Source organism: Phodopus roborovskii, unplaced genomic scaffold (assembly GCF_943737965.1).
Source record: "Phodopus roborovskii unplaced genomic scaffold, PHOROB, whole genome shotgun sequence".
NCBI lineage: Eukaryota > Metazoa > Chordata > Mammalia > Rodentia > Cricetidae > Phodopus > Phodopus roborovskii.
The window spans coordinates 15,908,005-15,930,537 of record NW_026125444.1 but is presented as its reverse complement, the minus strand read 5'-3'; the positions used below and the strand labels follow the sequence as shown (position 1 = coordinate 15,930,537).

The 22,533-nt window shown below is 46.6% G+C and overlaps 1 protein-coding gene across 5 annotated transcripts in view; it reads right to left on the bottom strand.

Annotated features, from left to right (window-relative positions):
• Window positions 1-1,791: 1,791 nt before the first annotated feature.
• Window positions 1,792-22,533, bottom strand: part of Nrf1 (nuclear respiratory factor 1) — a 102,515-nt gene continuing 81,773 nt past the window's right edge. For 2 of the 5 annotated variants that reach the window (XM_051175836.1, XM_051175837.1), the window contains one exon: window positions 1,792-3,565. In XM_051175836.1, coding sequence (XP_051031793.1) covers window positions 3,402-3,565 — 164 coding nt within the window. In that variant the 3' untranslated portion in view covers window positions 1,792-3,401. Of the gene's footprint in view, window positions 3,566-10,707; window positions 10,977-22,533 lie in introns of those variants that run through there. The other 3 variants (XM_051175834.1, XM_051175835.1, XR_007833945.1) reach the window with 2 other exon arrangements.

Below are 22,533 nucleotides of genomic sequence, written 5' to 3'. Positions count from 1 at the left end.
GCGCTCCATTTCACTTAGCACGTCACCAGGCCTCACCACGGGGCTGTAGCAATCTGCTAATGGGCATGCTGTCTTCACTTATTGCTGTGAGGACCAAACCAAGGGCTTTGTGTATGTGTCTGCATGTGTATTCACAAGTGCCACACCACCTGTGGAGGTCAGAGGGCAACCCCAGCGAATCGGTCCTCTCCCATGTGAGCTTCAGGGACCAAACTCAGGTCAGCAGGCTTGGCAGCAAACACGTTTTACCTGCCAACCTTCTCACAGGACCGTGCCAATATTTGTGAATTTAACTCGACAGACCCTCAGGTCAGATCTAGTTGACAAAACAGATTGTATTGTGCCTGCAGAGCACATACTGAATTTTATCTTGCTAACAAAAATCAGATTTCTTATCAAAACTCGATTCCCCAGATTCTCTGGGAACTTTGAAGGTACTAAGGCCCATCTGCCTTTTTTTTTTTTTTTTTTTTTTTTTTTCCCCTTTCCAGACAGGGTTTCTCTATGGTTTTGGAGACTGTCCTGGAACTAGCTCTAGTAGACCAGGCTGGTCTGGAACTCAGAGATCTGCCTGCCTCTGCCTTCCGAATGCTGGGCTAAAGGCGTGGTCACCACCGCCCGGCTCCACCTGCCTTTTGAGGTGGCATTGTGCTAGCACTTAACTTTGAGGAGGCTACCCACTGGATCACGGTCTACTTCTGCTTCTCTTACTAACTGCACCTAGCTGGCCCCTGGCCAGAGGCTTAGGCAGAAGTGGAAGAGACGCTTGTCATCAGCCCTGCGGAAGACAGTTGTCAACAGTGGAAGGCACTGCCTAGGTCTGGCTTGCAAACAGCAGGGGCTAGCAGCAGGCATCTTGGAATGGCGGACGGGGTGTGTGTCTCCAGATGACCTGTGCTCTGGGCAGCTGCACTCACTCCTTCCTCTGGCCCCCCCTCCCTGGAGGGCAGTGTACCATGTGTGCCAACAAGGAGCGAACACTTAGCATTACTGAGCCAAGGTTAAACACAAAGGGGAAGGCACCCTCCTCATCATGACACCCTAATCCTACCAGCAGGAAACTGAAACATCTACCAACAAAGATGGTCAGAGAAAGGGCTGGAGCTAGGGTGTGGCAGCTGGGGAGGTGCAGCTGCACTTTCAAACAGTGAGGTGTGTGAGTGTGAGAAACCAAGACACGAGGACGGAAGAGCAACTCAGGCTTGGCCCTTTTGCTTGAGGACATTGCCTGTTCCAAACGCACTCACTAGGGAGACCCTTCCAAGATGCAGAGGCAGCACCACACCCCTCCTAGGCTTTTAATGTGGTGTCAAATAAACACCTGAATCAAGTGCCAGAGTGGGGCCTTCAAACATCATGAGGCTCTGTGAAGCGACTGTTCCAGAACACCGCGATCTAGAAAAGACTGAGCTGGGCCTGGTGCCGTTCCTCCGGCCCTCTCCGGGAGCCTCCTGCCGGCCCTGGGCTGTCCAGTGTAAATCCCTCTGACCTCTAGTGCATGCTTTTGAATGAGCCACCCACCCCCACCAGTCCTGTAGACCAAGAGGACAGGGCTGCACAGAGAGGGGCACTTCTTGTTGCCACATTTAAACTATTTATTGAATGAGGCAGTTTAGACAGAACGAAGAACAACACAGAATCCATGCTCTGCTACTGGGGTCTTCCTTTTCTCTTCTTGGCAATTTTTCAAACTATTAGGAGGTTACTTTACCACAAAGGAACACGGACCTTTAAAGCCCCTGGACAGCTTCACAATATATGGTAAAAAATAATTAAAAAAATAACAAATCGTAGAACCAGGACTGTTTGTTTATATGTAAATTTCCCACACCTCCCCCATTACGTACAGAAAAGAACATACAAAAAACATTGGATATTTTATATAAAACAAGCAAATATAAGAATCGGAAACTTTTCTCAAAGGCTGAGCAAGACATGAAGAATCTTTTAATGTCTCATTAAAAAACAAAAAACCAAAACACCACATTAAATACACTATCACACTTGTGGGAGGGCCCGGGAGGAGGGCGAGGAGCTGTCCCTGTATGCAAGGAGCGGAGATTTGGCTTGTCACGAAGTCAGATGAACTAGCCACTGGAGACTCAGGGCTTGTGGCTGGAAAAAGCACAGTTCACAGTGACAGAGAACGATCTGTCCACTCTACACTGTGAGCAGGAAAAGCTGTTCCAGGCCTGGGCTGCCAGGATGTGCCTGGGAAAACGGTCCTTGTAGAGTCCTTCTGGAGCAGGGTCACTCCAGGAATGTGGCCCTTCTCTCTAGACACATCTGTGGTGGCCAGTCCACAGGCAGAGGTCCTTTATGTGGCAATCTCCTCTGTGAAGATACAGCCGGACGCTCGAGAGCATGGCTCCCATGGTCGCACCCTGGTTATGAAGTTTTCTCCCTCTTTCCCTTCCTGCTCTCCCATACTCTCCCCAACACACACACACACACACACACACACACACACACACCCCTGCACGTACACCCGCCTGCTCCCTAAAGCACTCCCTCAGGCCCTTAACACGCCTGTTACCTTCAGTTCACGAAAGGCCTGGTTCTGGACTGCCCTCGAAACCAAAGCAACTCTTCAATAGTCACAAGACCGAGGGTTCCCAGGAAGGGAGGAGATGGGAACCAGGGGAAAGATTTCTTGCCCCTGCCAGGAGCTTGAGGGCATTTACATGCCTGGGGCAAGGTCAGCACCGGGGCAGCCTGAAGTCTCTGCTGGCAAAGCACGAGGTGAGAGGGCTCCATAGTGCTTTCTGGACCGCTCTGCGTCCTGGATCTTCCTTCCCTCGGGTGAATCTAGCAGAGTTCTAGGCGGCCATTGGGAGGCAGCTTTGGTGGAGGACGTGCTCACCTCTGCCTGAGTTTGTCAGTAGCTCAATGCATGACCCTGGTATGAACAAAACCAGGTGACTGTCTAGCCATGTACCTACCACCCACTGAACTGGGCGGGTTATTTTTCCCACAGTTCACCTTGGTTTCCTACAGATAATCCATGCGGGTTTCATACATATATATATATATATATGTATGTACATATATACTTTATACACATATGTAAATGTGTATGTCCATATGTACACATATACATATATTCACACTCACACATACGCACACATAAGTATACACACATTTTCCGCACAAAGAAGTCCGGCCACAATTTGGCTTGTTTTGGGGACAGTGAAATCGGTGTCGTTTCTTGTTCCACCAAATCCCAGAAGTGGTGCTTTAGAAAAAGGTGATTCCAAAATCTGCTGCCTTTCTTCCTTTTAAAAAAAGGTTACCAAAACTCTTCTTCCCACGCCGAGACTCAACCCCATTTGATTGCACCTCTGCAAACAGGTAAAAAATCTGAAGTAGACTAGAAAACGATGCCAGGATAGGGCTGCGTGTCACTGTTCCAACGTCACCACCTCCACAGCCTGGCCGTCCATGGTGACTGCGCTGTCCGCTATCCTGGTGGTCACTGGGGCCATGGCCACCTGCACTGGCCCGTTGCCTTGGGCGAGGCTGGTCACCACAGTCTGGTACATGCTCACAGGGATCTGGACCAGGCCTGCAGAGACAAAGCAAGACCATTGGTGGGGCCCGTGCTCAGGACCCAGGTGCTGGCTGGGGCTGCTGGCTGCTCTGGGTGTCACAGACTGCCAGCCCCAGGTTAGCGCCTTACCTGCTTTTCGGGCATAGTTAGGCTTCAACTTCTTTTCCTTTCATCTTTGCTGTGTAGCCAAGGTTGGCCTTAGACTCTTGTTCCTATTGCCTCAGCCCTCCCATGTGCTTAGATTATAGGTGTGCGCCATGGCACCCGGCAGCATCTCTTTTCTCGGCTCATTTCAGTTCTTTAAGACAGACTCTCAGGAAAGAGAAGTGGGCACATGTGGAAGTTTCCACACAGACCTGCCTGCTTTCATCTTTAGCAAGCACAGCCCGTTGAGCATGACTCCTCCGACCCTGCCAGCCACCCCATTCTAGCAACTCTGATTCTAGCTGCTTGTTTCTTTTACCCTCTAACTGCCCATGCTAGAGCTTCTATCAGCCTGAGAAGAAACAACAAAAGACAAATTTCCGACTTCTACCCTGATGTCTGGCCACTGTGGTTCATATATAGCCTGTGCTCCAGAGTCAAGCATATAAAAGAAACAAAACCAAAGTAAACTAGCCCATTTGTCTACTAATCTTAGCATTACACAGACTGGTATGATTTAAAAACCATATTTTAGGGTGAACTAAAAAGCAAAACAAAACAAATATGCACACACCCCGTCTATCTCTCAGCGCCACTCCTCCTCCTCAGAGTGGAGCTACAGTATAAAGAAAATAGCATGGAGCCTCAGAGAAGGGTGACCCACTTCCAGCTGACAGGCAAATAACTGTCTGTGCATTTTGTTCAGCGTGTCTTCCCATTGGAAGTAGAATTACAACGGACAGGGAAGGGTTATGTTTGGGAAGCTACAAGCAAAGGAAGTGGAAGCTGTAGCCCCTGCCCAAACTCCTTCAGCATCCTCTAGGAAGATGGAATTACTGTGAAATTAGTATTTAACTGAGTGCATTAGTAGATCAATGTTCCAAACCCTAACACCTAGACCACTGTGACAGAAGAAAATACCTCTAGTGAGATACGGTACGTAGAGTGGCTGTTCTAATACTAACTAGCCCTAACATCCATAAGCTGCCTAGCTCTGTCCCTGGACAACCTGCACAGCAGCGCTCTGATATGTCCCTCTTAAGGGGCACAGGGTTACAGACAGCGTAGGAAGAAAACAAACAAATGCTGTGAGAGCCTAGTACCCTCAGGGATCAGTGTCTTAAATGGGATGCTACTAAAAACAAAACAAAGCAAAATAAAACATAAAACAAAAGACACCCCCAAACAAACCTGTGGTGAGGGTCTGAGACAGGAGCATCACTCGAGCCCCGGAGCTTCAGGCTAGTCTAGGCCATAACACAGGGAACTCCATTTTAGAAATACAAAACAGGGAGCCGGGAGGATAGCTCAGTAGAAGAAATCTTATCTAGCATGTATGAGGCTGGAAGTTAGATTCCTAACACCACAAACAATAGCCACCCAAACTAACCAGCCAGTCAGCCAATCAAACCTCAAATCCCAAAAGATGTGATGAGGTTTGTCTATAATCCTGGCACCCAGGAGGCCAAGACAGGAGAACTGTGAGTTCGAAATCAATCTGGACTACATAGTGCGGCCTTGCTTGCCACATAGAAATAACAGCAGCAACAACAGAACCCTGGACAATTCCTCTAAAATTCTATAACCAACTAGAAAAGAAAAATAGGAGAGTATTTTAAAAATAAAAAGTGCAATAAATAAAATTCATTCCAAAGGTTGTAAGATAACCATGAAATTTTCCAGATACTAGAAAAGATTAGGAAGAAGGGAATCTAGACACAGAAGCAAACTTCTATGACTGAGAAAATGAGTTTGTCGTGGGAAAGACAGCTTGGTGCACCAGGCACAATGAATAACAAGAGATTCAGACACCCATATGCATCTTCTGATAACACAAGGGAAATGGTGAAAAGCCCTAAAGATTCTAGAAAGAAAAAAGTAGGGAAGGGGGAGCGTACGCAAAAAACTGGGCACCAGAATAATACGGACTCCACCGCAACCACAGAAGCTAAGAAGATGGAGCCACACCTTCAGGCACCAGTTCAAGCACTCCAGAATCCCTTGCAGCTTAGAATTCTACAACCAGCTACGATGACCCATATGAACTACACAGCATATAAGTTCAGATATGGCTCAAAACTCGGCTGCTCACGCACACTTTCTCAGGAGGCTTGGAAGAAGGGGCAGGCCATTAGCACAGAAACCTCAGATGGCAGTCAATGGGCTCTGGAGACCCTGGGAAGGGAAGGGAGGAAGGAAGCAAGGAGCAGAGCCGGGGCAACTGGTTCAGAGTTGAAGGCAGCAGGTCTAGAGTCTCAGGCCTGTCGCACCAAGGGATCACGGTCACCGGGTAGGCGAACTACAGAACAAGTTAAGAGAGAACCCCTCAGGCTTAAAAATGGTAGATGCTCTCCTCAACCATTCAAGTATTAGCTTGAAGAGAAAACAAAAGCTATACAAAAGGACAAAGTTGAAATGTAGTAACATTTACAATACATTTGTTTTGACAGTTGAAATGTAGTAACATTTACAATACATTTGTTTTGACAGTAAACAATTTTTATGAAGTTATAACACAAATACTGATGCCAAATTTTCCCTAAATTGTGGTATTTCACTTTTTAAGTTACTTAATTTTGGGGACAGAGGGCAGTTTGAAATTTAAAATGGTTTTTGTTTCGTTTGTTTTTTTTTTTTTTTTTTTGAGACAGGGTTCCTCTGTATAGCCCTGACTGTCTTGGAACTCGCTCTGTGGACCAGGCTGGCCTTGAATTCACAGACATCCACCTATCTCTGCCTCCCAAGTGCTGGGACTCTGGGACTAAAGGCGTGAGCTGCGGCCACATTGTTTTAAGACAGTGGTTGAAACACCGTAGTTACATATTTTGCTTATGTGCACAGTCCACATTCAAGTATCAAAACTGGTTATCTATCTAGCAGCTTAACTTTAAGGCTGCCACAAAAATGGTCATAAATTTGGGTCCTCTCTTGCTCTCCAGCTGTGTGTGACTTTATGTGGTACCATACTTGGGCTGGCCTGAGGGACACCAGAAGAGTCCCACCTGAGAGTAAAAATGAATTTTACAAAGAGATTTTAAGCATCATTGGGGAAGTAGACCTCTGAGTTGGAGGCAAACCTGATCTACACAGGGAGTTCCAGGCCAGCCAGGGCAAATAGTATGACCTTGTCCAAAAGGAAGGGCAGGGGTGGAGGGTGCAGGGCCAGATAGAAGGCCCAGTGGGGGGGAGTCCTTGTCACCAAGCCTGATGACTTGAGTTCAATTCCTGGGACCCATGTGGTGGACAACACTCACTCCCAAAAGTTGTCTTCTGACCACCACATACCCTTGGTGGCATGAATGTGCCCACGTGTGTGTGCCTCCCAGGTGCTGGTGGGGAGGACCCAAATCAAAGGAAATGGGGCAAAAGAAAATCTGATTTCATAGTATTATTATCAACTGTGTAAGCAATTTTTAGGAGTCAGTTTTGTCAATTTAGGGTTAGCATTTGATGGTACAACATGAAGCAGGACTTGAGTTTTGCTTTGATAACAGTCATTTTTGAAACCCCACTTCTACGGGTGTGTTAATACAACAAAGGCAGGGTCAGTGAGAGATCTTGTCTATGTGATGGGGAAGTCGGCAGAGGAAGGGTCAGGGGCTGTTGCTTAGGGGTAAGGGTGCCCTGGTTTCTTCTAAACCACTCCAAATGGCTTTTAGGCGCTCAATCAATTCTTTGCATTTGCCCTTCCTTACGTATACGATGTTGCTTAGCCCTCGAGCCTCACACTTCGGCACCGTGATGGTTTGTTCCCGAAGTCCACAGCACAGTCTAGATGCGTTAATGGCATCGTGTTCTAGGTGCTCATGATTTGCTCTAGTCTATCTTCTTGTTTTGAGGCGGGGTCTTAATAGGGATCATAGGCTGGCTTTGAGCCTTTGCTCCTGCTGCCAAGTGCTAGGGAGACAGGCATGCACCCACTATGCTTTGGGCCACAAGGGCTGCGATGTACTTGAACGTCTCCCTCGCTGCAAGCATCTCCACGCTGTGCACACCAAGACTTCTGCAACAGCTGTGCTTGGCTTGCTCTCTGGATCTCCCAGGGTCTGCCTGCCAATGGTTTGGGTCCTCTTCCCTGGTAGCCCCACGGCACTGTGCCCAGCCTTCTACAGCAGAACAATCTTAGGTATCATCACTGTCTGCATATCTTGTCTTCAATTGGACTGCAAATTCCTTAAGTACGGACCGAGCCTATCACCGGAGCCCTAACAGTGTGCAGGTGCTAAACACGTGTTCCATGCTTACAAATGAAAACACAAATGTAAAATCACAGCTAAGAGTAAGTGGTGGCTCAAGCGTAATCTCAGCAGGCAGGAGGGCTGCCTCAAGTCCACAGCCAACCCAGAATAAACAGTGAGACATCTTCTCCTAAAACAAAAACACATGAATAATACCACACCCAAGACCTATCCAAATAAAATAATTGTTTACAGACTGCATTTTGTTTATTTCACACAACTCAGGGAAGGAGTCAATTTTGCAACTATATTTGAGTTATGAAATGACTTCTACACAAAGCTGTTTCAAGGTGAGCAACTGTGATAGGCACTAACGTATCTTAAAGGTGTCTCAAAGAGAAAGATTCCATATACAGGGTTGTCTCATAGCCTCAAAGGCCCGGAAAACCCAACTCCAATCTTTTTCTACAAGCGCTGTCAGTCCACATCCACCTTAAATAAATATATCGCCATCATCATGTGCAGATTTTAAGATCTCTCACACAAACACCAACGCAAGCACTGGACATGGGATTAGATTAAATCCTCAGCGTCTCTGACCTCACAGCCTTTATGTCCATGGCACGGGGGGAGGGGCCAAAAGCTTTGAAACCCGGCACACACTAAATCGGCCACTGCCCTTGGAAAAGAGATGATTAAATGCTGAGGTACAGTAATCAGGCTGGGAGTGTCCGTGCATCTGCTCAGCCTGCACCCGATTAGCCCTAATCTAGAGGCACATGCTAATCCGAGCTTGGGTTCTGGGTCATTTCAATTGATTAAGCAACAGGAAGCTCTTCATGTTCTATTTTAAGGGCCTGAAGTTCCTTTTCCTTTTCAGGGAGACCCTGTACAGTCTTAGCAACCAGACTCCTTGGTGTGTGTGGCTGCACAGGACCATCAGGAAATCACAAACTCACAATGTTTTGGAGATTTTAGTATTCCAAAATGTCAAACACACATACTAGAGTTTAGCAAATACAAACTGGTTTTTGTTTGTTTGAATTCTTGAAGCTTATCATCGGTTGTTTTGAGACAGTATCACTGTGTAGCCTGGGCTGGCCTCAAACTCATAGCACCTTCCTGCCTTGCTCAGCCTTCCAGGTGCTGATAACAGCTGTGACACCCAGCTGTTAATTGTTTTTCCCAGCCCAGCACTCTGGCAGGCAGAGTCAGGTGGATCTCTGTATTTGAGGTCAGTCGGTCTACATAACCAGTTCTAGGTCAGAATCACAAAATGAACCCCCCTATACTCCCCTCCAAGAATAAGTTTAGCATAAAACAAATACAAGGGCAAGCAATATGCTTCAGCAGGTAAAAGTGCTTAACACCAAACCTAACAACAAGAGTTCAATCCCCAGGACTCACACGATGGAAGGCGAGAACTGACTTCAGTAAATTGTTTTCTAATCTCCACCTGTGTGGCCTGGCACAAATGCGCATTCCCATGTAAGTAAGTATAATAACAGCAATACCCAGCAGCTACTGGCTGTGGTGGTAGGTGCCCATGAAATGAGCACTTGGGAGGCAGAGGCAGGAGGTTCTTTAGTTAGAGGCCAGCCCAGGTTACATGATGAGTAAGACCCTGTCTTAAAGTCATAACCAGCCCCACACCCCAAAGCCAGGTAAGGTAATGCATGACTTTAGTCCTAGCATACAGCCTCTCCGAGGACAGCCTTGTCAACAGCCTTAAGACCCTGCTCAAAAAAAAAACTCAACAAAACAAGCAACAGAGAAACACACTGTCTGTCATAGGCCCTACCCCCATGACTAGTTTATTAAGCTAGATGTCTGGACTTTGGACCTGGGAGCCTTTCCATGCACCAGAATACCCTTGATAACCAGCACCCCTGCCAGCAAGGCCGGGAACACAGAGGACCATCCATCCCTTTGGGGCTCACCACTGCCTCTCCAGACTGCATGGTAAATCATGGCAGCAAAGTCCAAATGAGGACAGAAGTAAGGGCTGGAGAGATGGCTCAGATGTTAAGAGCACTGGCTGCTCTTCCAGAGGTTCCGAGTTCAATTCCCAGTGCCCACATGGTGGCTCACAGCCATCTATAATAAGATTTGGTGCCCTCTCCCAGTGTGCAGACATAACTCTGTATACATAGTAAATAAATAAATATTAGAGAGAGAGAGGTGAAAGGGAACTTAGACATTCAGGTCTTAACCATTCCAAACTCCCTAGAGGAATTGTTAGCCCAGGACCACATTTCCTCTTAAATGAGAGCCTAGCCCTTCCATCTGTTGGCTATCGCTGTCTGTTGCTGCCAAGCATACACGGTGAAGCAGGGCCCAGTCTCCCCTCCCCTCCGTACCTCCTTCCCGTTGCTCAGGGCCACGTTTCTGAAGTCCCCTCACCACCCGGTGACTTCATATTCAATACATCATCATCAACTCCTGCTAGCTCCTCTCCCTTTCTCTGAAGAAATATTTTTATCCATTTTATGTGTGTATGTATGTGTCTGGGTAAATGAATGGCATGTGCATAGGAACCCTTAAAAGCCAGAAGAGGGTGTTAGGTCCCTTGGAGCTGAACTTACTGATGCACACCAACACACACATGAGCTCTTTGCTGGGACAGTGAGCGCTCCTGACTGCCAAGTCAACTCTCCAACCCAAACTCTCATTTCAAAAGTAAAACAGAACTCAACTCACACTATTTTAATGTAAGCGACACTTTATACAGGAGTCCCACTCCAACTTTGTACCTTCAGTTTTCAGAAACTTTAGCTAAAAACAAAACAACTACCCCAAAGTCAAACCGAAACCATAGCCATAGATATGCTAAAGTTAAGAGCTGAACTTTTATTTCTTTTTCAGGTGCTGAGGCGACTTAAATTTGAAGAAGATAATATCTCCATTTTCAACAACGTAAGCTCTGCCTTGTCCGTACTTCCCAGCAGCCAGAGCTGCATTTCCAGAACTCTCCTCTTTAAGGTCTTCGTCTTTCATTACTTCCGCCATAATGAATCCCTTTCCAAAATCTGTGTGAATCTTTCCTGCAGCCTGAGGAGCCTTCATGGCTTTTCTGATGGTCCATGCATGAACTTCATCTGGGCCTGCAGTGAGAAAGTATTCTAGTTGGCGTGCTGCAAACCCAGCCTCAGTGATCTCTGGCAAAGCACTGCATGCTCACGTCCAGATGCTTCTGTGTCTCCTCAGCACTTTAAGTAAACCTTGCTGGTCTCAAACTCTCGATCCTGCTGCCGCAGCCTCCCAAGTGCTGAGGATATATGTAACTATGCCTGGTTTGCCAAATCTTGAGCAAGTATACTACACAAAAACTTCCCCCCAAATTCCCTACATTACTCTTCCATCACAACCATTTGTTCTATCAACACACCCTCAGTACTACATGCACTTGTTCAAGCGCATCCCCTTGGCTAGATTACTCCTGCAGATTGGAGTCACACTCTTTTGACAATCCAGGGGTTAGAGCAGACACACGACCCACTATGCGCTCTACCTCCAGTGATGTTGCGAACTCCACCATTCACTTGCTTGCATGGACCCGCCCTGTTTCTGAGTAGTTCCTGTTTCTCTTTAGAACTGCTTACTTTAGTTGTTGACGGGACTGTCACAGAGCAGCCTTGGCACAGTAGCTGTTCGGTTGTGGATGCCTTATGACACTCCTGATAGTGATCTTCTTGACTTACAGAAACTGGACTCTATTCCTGCCAGCCTTACCCTCTGCAGACTGAAGAGCTCTGAAGCCCCTTGCTCTACTCTAGAGCAAGCAGCTTTCTCCACGGCACCCTCAAGGTGTTGTGCTCAGATGCTTTGTGGCAATGTAGAGCTTTGCATGTGACAGTCATTTTACTCTAAAAGTTATCTTGCTTTCTTTAAAGGTTCTTAGTCACAAAGAATTGTCATTGAATGTCTGTGGGCTTAGTTTCCTCACATGTAAAAGGGTATTACTAATCTCACAGGAATGCTGAACCAGAATGCTGACATAGGAACCCTTGGAACTGAATCTGGTGCACAGTTAGGTCTACAGCACTTGGTGGCTCCAGGACTTTGAATGAGAAGCCCAGAGCAGCACCCAGGCTGGAACAGCACACACCTTGCAACAGGGATTTGCTTCTACAGTAGGCACATCACTTGCCAAAGGCCTCCAAAGACACAGATTTGAGATAAAAAGCCATGAAATCGCAGAGAGAAACATCGAGTAGCTTCCCATCTGGATCATAGCAGAGGTGCAATACTGGGCAAACCACTAACCCATACTAACAAAGTTAGAAATAGGACCAGGGCTGGAGCGAGAGATGCAGCTCAGTCAAATGCTTGCCTAACATAAGCAAGGCTATGGGTTCAATCCCCAGCACTGAAATAAGTGTTATATACACAAGTGATCAGTATAGTATGATGATATTATCAACATGTCTCAACTCCTCAGCAGTAAACAGGACAGACACAAATCAAACGGGTCCCAGGGCATCAGGACTGGCTGGTTACCCAGCACCACAGCTTGCCCTTCCCCCACCCCACGACAAGATAGGGCAGGACAGGCGGCTTTTGGAAGAATGGGCCTTTCATTTGCCCTCCAAGCTGGGAAACCTTAGGGAATTGTTGTTTGGTGTAATTCAATCTCCAGGCCAAAGGCCTTGTGAGTTGGCTGTGGAAATATCTTTAGTTGGGAAAGTACTGACGGTCACGAGAAGGAAAAAAGCTACACAAAATAAACAGCAGTTGGTGGGAAGAATTTTCTCTCTCTTGGAGACAGGTTTCATACTGTAGACTTGGATGGCCTACAAATTACCACATGGCACGCAGGCTGGCCTTACACTCAGTTATCCTCCTGCTTCAGCCTCCCGAGCCTGAGAGCTCAAGTACAGGCATGAGCCACACTTTAGAATTATTTTAATAATGATTCTAAAAGGAAATTATGTTGGAATGCCTTTGGTATTTTTTTGTTTTTTGGAGACAGGGTTTCTCTTTGTAACAGTCCTGGTTGTTCTGAACTCGCTCTGTAGACCAGGCTGGCTTTGAACACCCAGAGATCCGCCTGCCTCTGCCTCTGGAGTGCTGGGACTAAAGGCGTGCACCACCGAGCCTGGCTTCCTTCTGTAGTTTGTTGACATGAAGGCTAATATAACAGAAGAACACTGGCCTACGTGGAGAATCAAATCTATGACCAGAAAGGATAAGAATGAACAAAAAAGGGCTGGAGGGATGACTCGTTCTCAGCACATGTTGGCTCACAACCATCCTCAACTCTAGTTCCAGGGGATCTCATGCCTTCTGACTCTGCAGGCACCATCCATACATGTGTTTGTATACATGTAGGCAGAACACTCACACATACAAGATTAAATATATATGGGGGGGGGCAAGGAATTAAACCAACCACTCTCATATTACAAAACTTGTCAAGTTCTTGCCAGGCAGTGGTGATGCACGCCTTTAATCCTAGCACTCTGGAGGCAGAGCCAGGTGGACCTGAGTTTGAGGCCAGCCTGGTCTACAAAACTTGTCACCTTGAAGGCCAGCAAGGGGAAGGAAATATTTCTTGGAAAATACAGCAGTGGCTGATGTTAAAGAAAGGCACTGTCACCTGAATCAAACCAAGCCTGGTGACCTGGCAGGAAAGCTAGGCCAGCAGGTGGATGGGAGACAGAGGCAGAGGTCTAAACAAAGACAGGACAAGAAAGGAAGGAAGGCTATGGAAAGAATGTCAACCTCAAACTGAAGAGAGGCCCAGGGAGCCCTATGCTAGCATGTCAGGGGGTCAAGGGCCTTTTAGCCTTCCTTCCCTTTGTGTGCGGCCTAAGTATGAGGCATCGGGGGCTTTATGGATCCAATGTGTTAGACCTGGCAGCACTCAGCAGTCTCATGCAGCCAAGAGCAGCCCTCAGCGACGGGTCCTTCTCAGCACTCTAAGCTTCCTCCCTTCTGGCCAGTCAAGACAGCAAAAACGCTTCTAGGAAGGATGCTCGCAGTAGTGTGGACCAGCTGGGACAGTGTCACTCTGTCCTTTGCCGTTTGAAGACTAACAAGAAACTCTTTGCCCCTTCCTCATAAATCAAATGTTAAAATTGAATTTATTTTTTAATTTTTAGTAAATGCATCTCAAAAGATGTCCTGGAAACAAACCCAGGATCCCCTCTTGAACACCATGGAGCTGCTCAGGAACACTACGAAATTAGGCTTTGTGCTTTGGTACCAGAAGCCCTGTGGTTCATTATCCTGTAGACCGAACCCCCAGTGTGGGCTGAACTGAACTCTAGGCTTGCTGAAAGCCTCCCTGAAAGTGAAGACGGGGCAAGCCTTTGATTACAGTGTGCAGACAATGCACATGGCTCAGAAGATGTGATCAAACTGCACACAGAAGCCGGGAATAAGGGTGGGGCTACCAACCACACACCGGTGGCCTGCGTATGGCTCCCAGAAGACAGTCACCAAGCCGAGTTTTAATGCAGAAATGAGGAGTGGTTGGCTCACACAGGGTTACCCAAAGTGAGGGGCGAAGGGAGGATGACAGGACGGTTCCAGAGCCGCACAGAAAGACATCTACCCCAGTAAAGTCTCATCTTAATGGTCCCGAGTGCTCCTTGAGCACTGTCCCCTCTTCATGGTGCTATGGGTTGCCATTCAGGTTTGGCTTCTTTGTAAGAAAGGCAGGAGCTGAGAAGCATAAGCTGCCAGCAGCAAGTGGTCCCAGCAGCACCTCCTCTCTGATTGCTGCCCCTGTTGTGGGACCTCTTTGAAAGGCTCCAGAGATGCCTTTAGGGGTGAAACCCCATACAATGCACCACAGCATCTCCCCTACTTTGACATCTAAAGGTTTCTTCTTCTTCAATGGCAGCACTGGTGCCATCTTAGAGTCCATGTACTTGCCAAGACCAGTAAACTTCATCTTGACCCAACAGTCATTCTCTCTCTATCTGAACTGTATTTGCATAGCCAACTTGTCTTTATAAAAAGAACTCCAGCCAGTCAATGAAAAGAGAACAACACTAAAGATAGCAATTGTCAACAGTTACTAAAGCTACTAGACGACTGGGCGATGGGAGGCTGTGTTGTAGGGAATAAGGCCATCCACGGGAGGGGCAGTGTTGCAGATTCTGCAACCTCAGCTGCTTCCTTCTCTCCCCAAAGATGAACCCACCTGTAGCCTTCTTGCCAGGATCCACTTGCAACCTCCATAGTCTGCCATAAAGAGGCCTGACAAGAACATAGAACTGTTAAAAGGCACTGGGCAAGATGGGCCACCAGAACTGCCACAGCTCTGAAACTTCCCATACACCCCAGTGCAGTGTTCTGTGAAACACTTAAACCCAGCTCATCTGAACACAGCAGCTCACTGAGTATGAATGGTATATGTGTTTACAAAAGTATATCTTAATCACAGCCAGCTCTTAGTTGAGCCTGCTCATCTCCTTCCTAAAGTAGCATTTACAACATGGTTTTCTTGTAGCAGATCTACTTTCCTAATTATGTCTCCCTTAAGCTAATATGAAAACTAATTTGTATTTCTTAAGCACCTAGCAGCTGGGCAGACAGTGGTGGGGATGGTCTAGGCTTACACTGGCCTGCTTAGCTCAAAACTGCCCAAGGATTAAAAATGTGTCACAAGTAATCTACATGAGAGATAATCTGTATGTGACAACTAGGAGTTGATTACACTTATAAAATCCACAGGCCACTTTGGTCTATCTGTTGATTTGTGCTTAAGTAACATTCGATTTAATAGAGTTACGTTACTAAAAAAGAAGATACTAAGTTGAGGTAACTTAGTGGCTATTGGAAGCAGAAGGAAGGAGGAAATTATTAAAAGCCACTCACACTTTGGTCTTAAAGGCTACTGGGAAGGGAAGGAAGGAGCCAACAACCTACCTTTTGACTTTTGCGGTCTATAAAATGAACAAGTTACACACCCTGAGTTTCACCCGTCCTCTTGTTAGAGGCTGCTTATTGAAAGAAGAACTGTCTAGTCCATATAGCTGGACTTGAGAGGCGAGGGAAGAGAAGGCCAGGGAGAGGAAGAGTTGGAAACAGACATTCATTCCTGCTGGGTGTGGTGACACACAACCTGAGTCTCAGCACTGGGAGGCAGAGGCAGGTGGATCTCTGCGAGTTCCGGGCAGGCAGCAGTGCAGCAGAGTGAGACCCTGTCTCACACAACACAAAGCAGGCATTGCTAAAATCAAATGCCCTCCTCATGTAGAATGATTCGGTATCCCCCTCCTTTTGTGAGGACGGTGGTGAGATTCTTGGAGGCAGAATGTCTTTAGAACTTGAGAATGAATAGTCTAGGCAGCACGGCTAGAAGGAGCTACTGCAGGCACTCAGACATTCCTTTCTCTTCTGTCATCAAGACGGCACTAGGTACTCCAAGGATTCCCACAGTGGCCAACACACTTCCAGTTCAGACTAATGTCTCAGAGAATTCCCCATGACAGGGCGCGTTCAGTCTGTGTGATGCCTAACAAGGTGGCTATGGGGGGAGGGGCGACTAAGGAACCCTATTTTAAATTTTATTTCACTTAGTTAACTTAAATAGCTGCCAATTCCACATCATAGATGTACATTAGTCACACAAAGTCACACAGACATAAGCACACTGGAAGGGCTGCCTTTGTTTAGATGTAACTCAATCTGAAAGTGGATGCTTTTATTAGCCAGAAATATATTTCTGGGACATTTCCTTGTTTTAGATCACAATTCCTTCTTTCCTTTTCTTCCCTACCTTACCAATTTACATTAACATTCTCTAGTCCCTTAGGCCTCTTCAGGAGAAACTACACCATCATTACAAGCAACCCAGTATAAGGTGTACCTCACAGTTGTGCTGAGCATCATGGAGAAGCCAGGGCCGGCAGAGTCCCAAGAGCCTCTAGTCAGCTCTCTGTTGAGCCGATCTGATAGCACGGCCTTTGTTGCCCTGTTCAGAGCCAACATCTCAGTTCCCACACTTAGACCTCTTCAATGATTCTCAGATCCAAAGCAGCAAAGATTTTTTTTTTTTTTTTTTTTTAAATCAATTTCACTTTGAAAACCCCATTTAGGCTTTGAAAATCTCTAAATTGGGGTCCTTCTGATAATGAAGATTTGGTGTAATTATAATGTCACAGGCAATTGTGCTGCCAAAGCAGAACCAGCAGGTCTCCTTGCTGGGCCTTTGCTCTCAGCCTGACCAAGAGGAGGAGAAAGGGGCTTTGTCAGGAGCAGATGTGCAGTGGGAGGCCCAGGGAAACAGACCTATTGAATGAAGCAGGTGCCACTTAGACATTCACAGTACTGACTCCAACCACAACCTCCCCTTCATTTGATACCCTCCTCCTGGCAGGAGACAGAGAGGGTATCACACAAAAAGGAAGCATGTTTATCCTGTTCAGATTACTTCTCCTGCCAGGCTGCTGCTGCTGCTGCTGGGCCCTGCACATTTGCTCTTTATTAAGTAAATGGCATAGCTGGATGCAGGGAAGGGAATCCTGCATTCACAGAGGTAACCTGAGAGTCAGAAGGCCCCAAAGCATCCAGGCTGGGATGTGCAGGTTATTAGAGTTAATAACAGTGTGCTGACATTCCTTCGAAGTTCTAACAGAAGCATAAGCTAGAAGAGGAAGGTCTTTTACTCGAGCTTTGAAAACTTTATTCTCCAAAAGCATGTCCTGTTACGACAACGTGGGTCCCTTTGTGAACACTAGTTAATGTTCTTTGAACATACCTTACTAAACCTGCAAGAAAAACCAAACAACTACTTTCCAATCATGAAATGAACAGAAATGACTCCAATTAAATTTGCTCAATTATTTCTCTTGATTCAGTATTAAAAAGTGAAAAAAAAAATCTCTTGGTAGAGCGTTGACTTTAATGATCGGCACCAAGACTTGAGTTTGCCAAGCTGGCTTGCTGGCATGTGCTAATTCTTTTTGTGGCACTGAGGAACCGACTGGCAAGCATCTAGTTTTTAAACAGAAAACAGCTAAACACTACATTTGCAGGTCACGGCACAGATCAGATGAACACTTAGAATAGACACAAAGGCATATAGTGGTCTAACGTTTCACCATAAGGGCCCTGAACACACCCTTGCAGTCTACCATCTTTAAGACAAAGATGAGCCCAAGTTTCTCTGCCAGTTTTCTTCTCTCCCTCTTTTCTTGACCCATTACCCATTCCCTAACTCTCTCTAGTAGGGTCTCGCTGCATATCCCAGGCAACTTACTATTGTGGTTTACACTGGCCTCAAACTTGTGAGGCCCCTCCCTCAGACTTCTCAGTGCTGGAATTACAGGCAGGGGACCTTGTGAAAGGCACTGATACTCCTTGAAGCTGTGTACAGAATACTACCTTTGCAGGGGACAGAGTAAGGACCTAAAGGCTATCCCAGTGACAGGAAGGCCTGGTACCTCTGAAAAACACAAACTCAGTATGCCTGAAAGATATACTACAGTTCCTTCAGAGGCTTCCTAAAGTAGACTCTTGCCTCCCTTCCCCTTTAAAATTCTTCTTTTCCCTAATGCTAATGGTAGCCACTGCCACAGTGGGAACTGGTCAGCATAGGATGTCACAGGCACTAAAAAAGAATATGACAAAGTAGTTTCTGCTGCCCCTTAATTAGTGCCACTCTTATACCTCCCTGGATGGGAGAGACTGGAGTTAGGAGACTACCTTGTATAGACAGCTATTCTGAAAGGCACGTTAGACTTCAGAGTCATTTAGAAGGGGGGAGGGAAGCCTCTGGAGTGAAGACTCTCCACCGGACAGCCCCTCTCTTCTCTTGGGTCATCAAAAGGCAGGCTGAGTGACGCCTATGGCATGCCGGGTGAGGAGCACCTATGGGATAAAGAATTGTAGGGCTCTTTTGTGTTATAGGGCAGCTCCACACTCCCTCTTCCTCAGCAGCATCTGTGTTTGTGGTGCGATCTGGAATTCATCCAGCAGTAACGGCTACTTTCAGACTCAGACTTGGTTTTGGGCACCCCTACAAATTCATTAGGGCGCCCACTCTGAGGACCTGTAACTACAAGGAAGGACCCGCACTAACTGGAGCACTCTAAGCAGAAACACGCAGGTGGCTGCTGTGCCATGAATAAGAGGGCCTGCCACCGCGTCCCGTCTCAGGTTCTCCGACTGGGGACTCTCTGCTGTTTACAGGCTGTGCATTACTGCAGCCACACGGGTGGCTTTTACTTTTCCTTAAAAAAAAAAAAAAAAAAAAAAAAAAAGGGCAAAGCCATGGTGTCTAAGTGCTGAGAGGGTCACAGGGAGACAAAGCCCCCTGTGTGGAGAGGACAACACCTGCTAGGAGCTCATGGTATTTTTGCCATGGCTAGCACAACAATGTGATCCAAGGGAAAACTTCCCCAGTGGTGATTTGCTATAGAGGCACAGTCTACTCTAGTGGTCACTAGGTACATGCTCTTCTTTTAATTGTAAATAAACTATGATTATTCTTCTCTTCTTTTAATTGTAAATAAACTATGATTAAAAACTCAGTATTTCAGGCCACAAGTGACTGTTTGCCATTTCGAATGTGATTATTATAACTGAATAAATGCCTTCATTTTTTGTTATCACGTCCTTTCATTAAACGGCCACACACAGATTAATAGCAACCACACTGGATAGCAGTTTTTAAAGTCACGTGCCAGGCTATATGGTGCCTCACACCTTTAATCCTAGCTCTCAGCAGGCAGAGGCAGGCAGGTTTTTGTGAGATCAAGGCCAGCCTGGTCTACAGAGTGAGTTCCAGGACAGCCAGGACTACACAAAGAAATCAAGAGACATTTGCTACACTGTTCAAGGTGGCCCAAAAAGCCGGGGGTCACGTGACCCTTCCACCTCAGACTCTGCCGCAGCTGGGAACACAGGCATGTGCCAGTGCTCCTGACCGGGTCAGCGCAGTTTGAGATGTTAGTTTTCCTATTATGTACGTACTTGCCTCTGCTAAGGCTTACTGTGACTCTTACTTCTAAGACTATGATTCCTGACAATGGCAGTTTAATAAGATGAGTAACCGAGATCAGGCTTTTGTTTGTTTTCTACCTTCTTCACATCCCAGGATGGCAAGAGGCAGTGAAGGGGATAAGCTGGAGTTCTGTTTCTACTTAGCAGCTTATGGCCAAAGCAAATCTGAGATTTGGCTGCCTCTGCACAGTAAGACTGGTAAGCCATGCCCCAGCCCCTTGCTAGCCAGTACCTGGTCACCTCCGCAGTGAGAAAGGAAATGTGAAGCTCCTCGATGGCTGTGTTCAGTCCTCGGCGTCAGCCAAGCCAAACACAGTGGCTATGTCCGCGCTGTGAGGCCTGCCAGCGCCCCACAGTGGGTTTCCCAGAGCAGCAGCCAGCCGAGAGCTCATCTTCAGGCCTGTTCATGTGCTGGCCAGTGCTTACATCTTATCTCTCATAAAGAGATCTCTGTTGTATGTATGGATGCCCTGTGATTCCACAGTGGAAGTGGCTGCATCAGAAATGAATCTCCCCTTGGTCTGACTGACCATCCATCCCAGTGTCTTCATTTTCTTTCTAGACCCCACGAGGGAGTCGGTGCGGAAGAGGGCCATTTACCTTCTAGGAAGCCCACAGCAACTACAGTGGGGGGCCTTGAAGTTATGCCTGCAGCATGCAAATACTGGGACGCAAAACATACACAAGAAAACAGCTGCTCAGGGGCTGCTTCAAGCCCTAGTGACACTGCATTTGTCACATTTGTTACAGGTGAAAATGGTATCATATAAAATACAACTACACTTTTTACCTGAGGACGGGGTCTCTCCACTTGGTCCTAACTGTTGGAATTTGCTATGTAGACCAACAGGCTGCCCTCCTCCTCACAGACCTTCTGCCTCTGCTTTCTGAGTGCTGTGATTAAAGGTGTGTGCCACCATGTCAGGCTAAAGTTAAAGTTCGTATTTATTACTAATTTGTGTTTATGTGCACACATGGAAGCCAGAGGACAACAGAAGGGTGCCCATTAACTCCTCCATGGGGCCAGAGGATAGATCAGGTCATCAGGATTGCCTAGGAAGTGCTTTTACTCACGGAGCCATCTCACCAGTCCCAAATGCATTCCATTCATATTTTCAAATTTAAATCTCAACACCAAGTCAAAAAGTAATTAGTGCACAAAGGAATAGCATACCAGCAACTTCATGATGAACAACGACTGACACACTTACATTAACACACACGTCACCACTGGCTCTTTTATGAGATGGCACTATACACTGATGAGCAGCACAGGTGGTAAGTGAGATTATCAGAATGGTTTATCAGAATAAGGACTTGTGTTTGATTTCTTAAAGAGCCAGAGAAGCAAGGATGTGGTAACAATAGTGGATAATGGTGATACCAACAAAAAGTTGGAAAAAAGTCGTCTTTCATGAAGAATGGTGACATCAATGTAGTCACTGAGAGGGACAGTGCTACTTGAGGAATAAGGGTACCCTAACTATTGTAAACTGCATCATGGAGAACAACGGCCTTACTAGGACAGTGACAGAATCCAAAGAATTGCCACCTTGCCTTGTACTGTATTGCCCTCAATCAAAGGTGCAGAGAGGCTTCTGACCATCCCCCGTGTGGTGCACACTCTGGAGACTAACTCTTTTGGCGGCACAGGTTAGGCATCTGGGTCTGTCTGAAAGAGGGAAAAGCATGATCTACACTAACTGTACTGTGAGCTCTGCACTGTGGAGGTACTGTGCCACTGACAATGTATCCATGTACCCTGCACTACGCTAAGCCCTAGACAGACACCATTTGTTCAGTGCTTACCACCATACGAACAAAGACCAACCATTGGCTTAAGGAGGTTAACAGTGCCTAGCATCACCTTAGCGATGCCGTGTCAGCACTTAGGTCACAGGTCCATTCACCACCCTCAACCTGCTGACCCTCAATACCACTTCTCCCAGTCACCGAGGAACCAGAGCGTGGCACAAGCAAAGCACATGCTCTACGGCTGAACTGTGTCCCTAGCCCCTGCCACCACCTTCTGTAGCAGAGGCTCTTAATCTCAATCTGTGTGTGTGCATACTCCTAAAGTACCCAATTAACATCTGATTACAGCTATGGATCCCAGAAAGAAATGGTTTACAGACTTACTTCAAGATGTTCTAATGCTCTCACAGTACACACCATGGAGGTTTTGACAGGAAATTAAAACATGCACCTGTTCCTTGTGTTCAGCTGGGCTCACTTGCTTACAGGTAGGCCTTAGAGCCTTCTTGTATCACTTTAACTGGAATCTGCTTTCCATTTTCTCCATGAGAATGTCACCCCAGAACCCTGCTCCTTTCCCAGAACTTTGTGCTTGGTAAGAAAAAAAATGATCAGTTTTTCTTTTCTCTCCTTTCAGTCCATAAAACACACAAATGCACAAATGTGAATTAAAAACATGAGCTGGGTGTAGTGGGTTACTCATGCCTATAACCCAGCAGTTAAGGGATGACACGGGAGGGCCACCTTTTGAGTTTGAGGCTCCTCTCATAAGCAAAAAATGATGAAAAAGAACATTTATTACTAATTTAAAATGCAAATTAAATAAGACAGATCTTATTACCTGTTCAAAAACAGGGAAAATTATAATTATGCTAACATTCAGTGCACGGCAAAGAAGCAGGTGGTGAACCCCAGTATGGCAGAAGAGCTAGTATGGGCAATTCC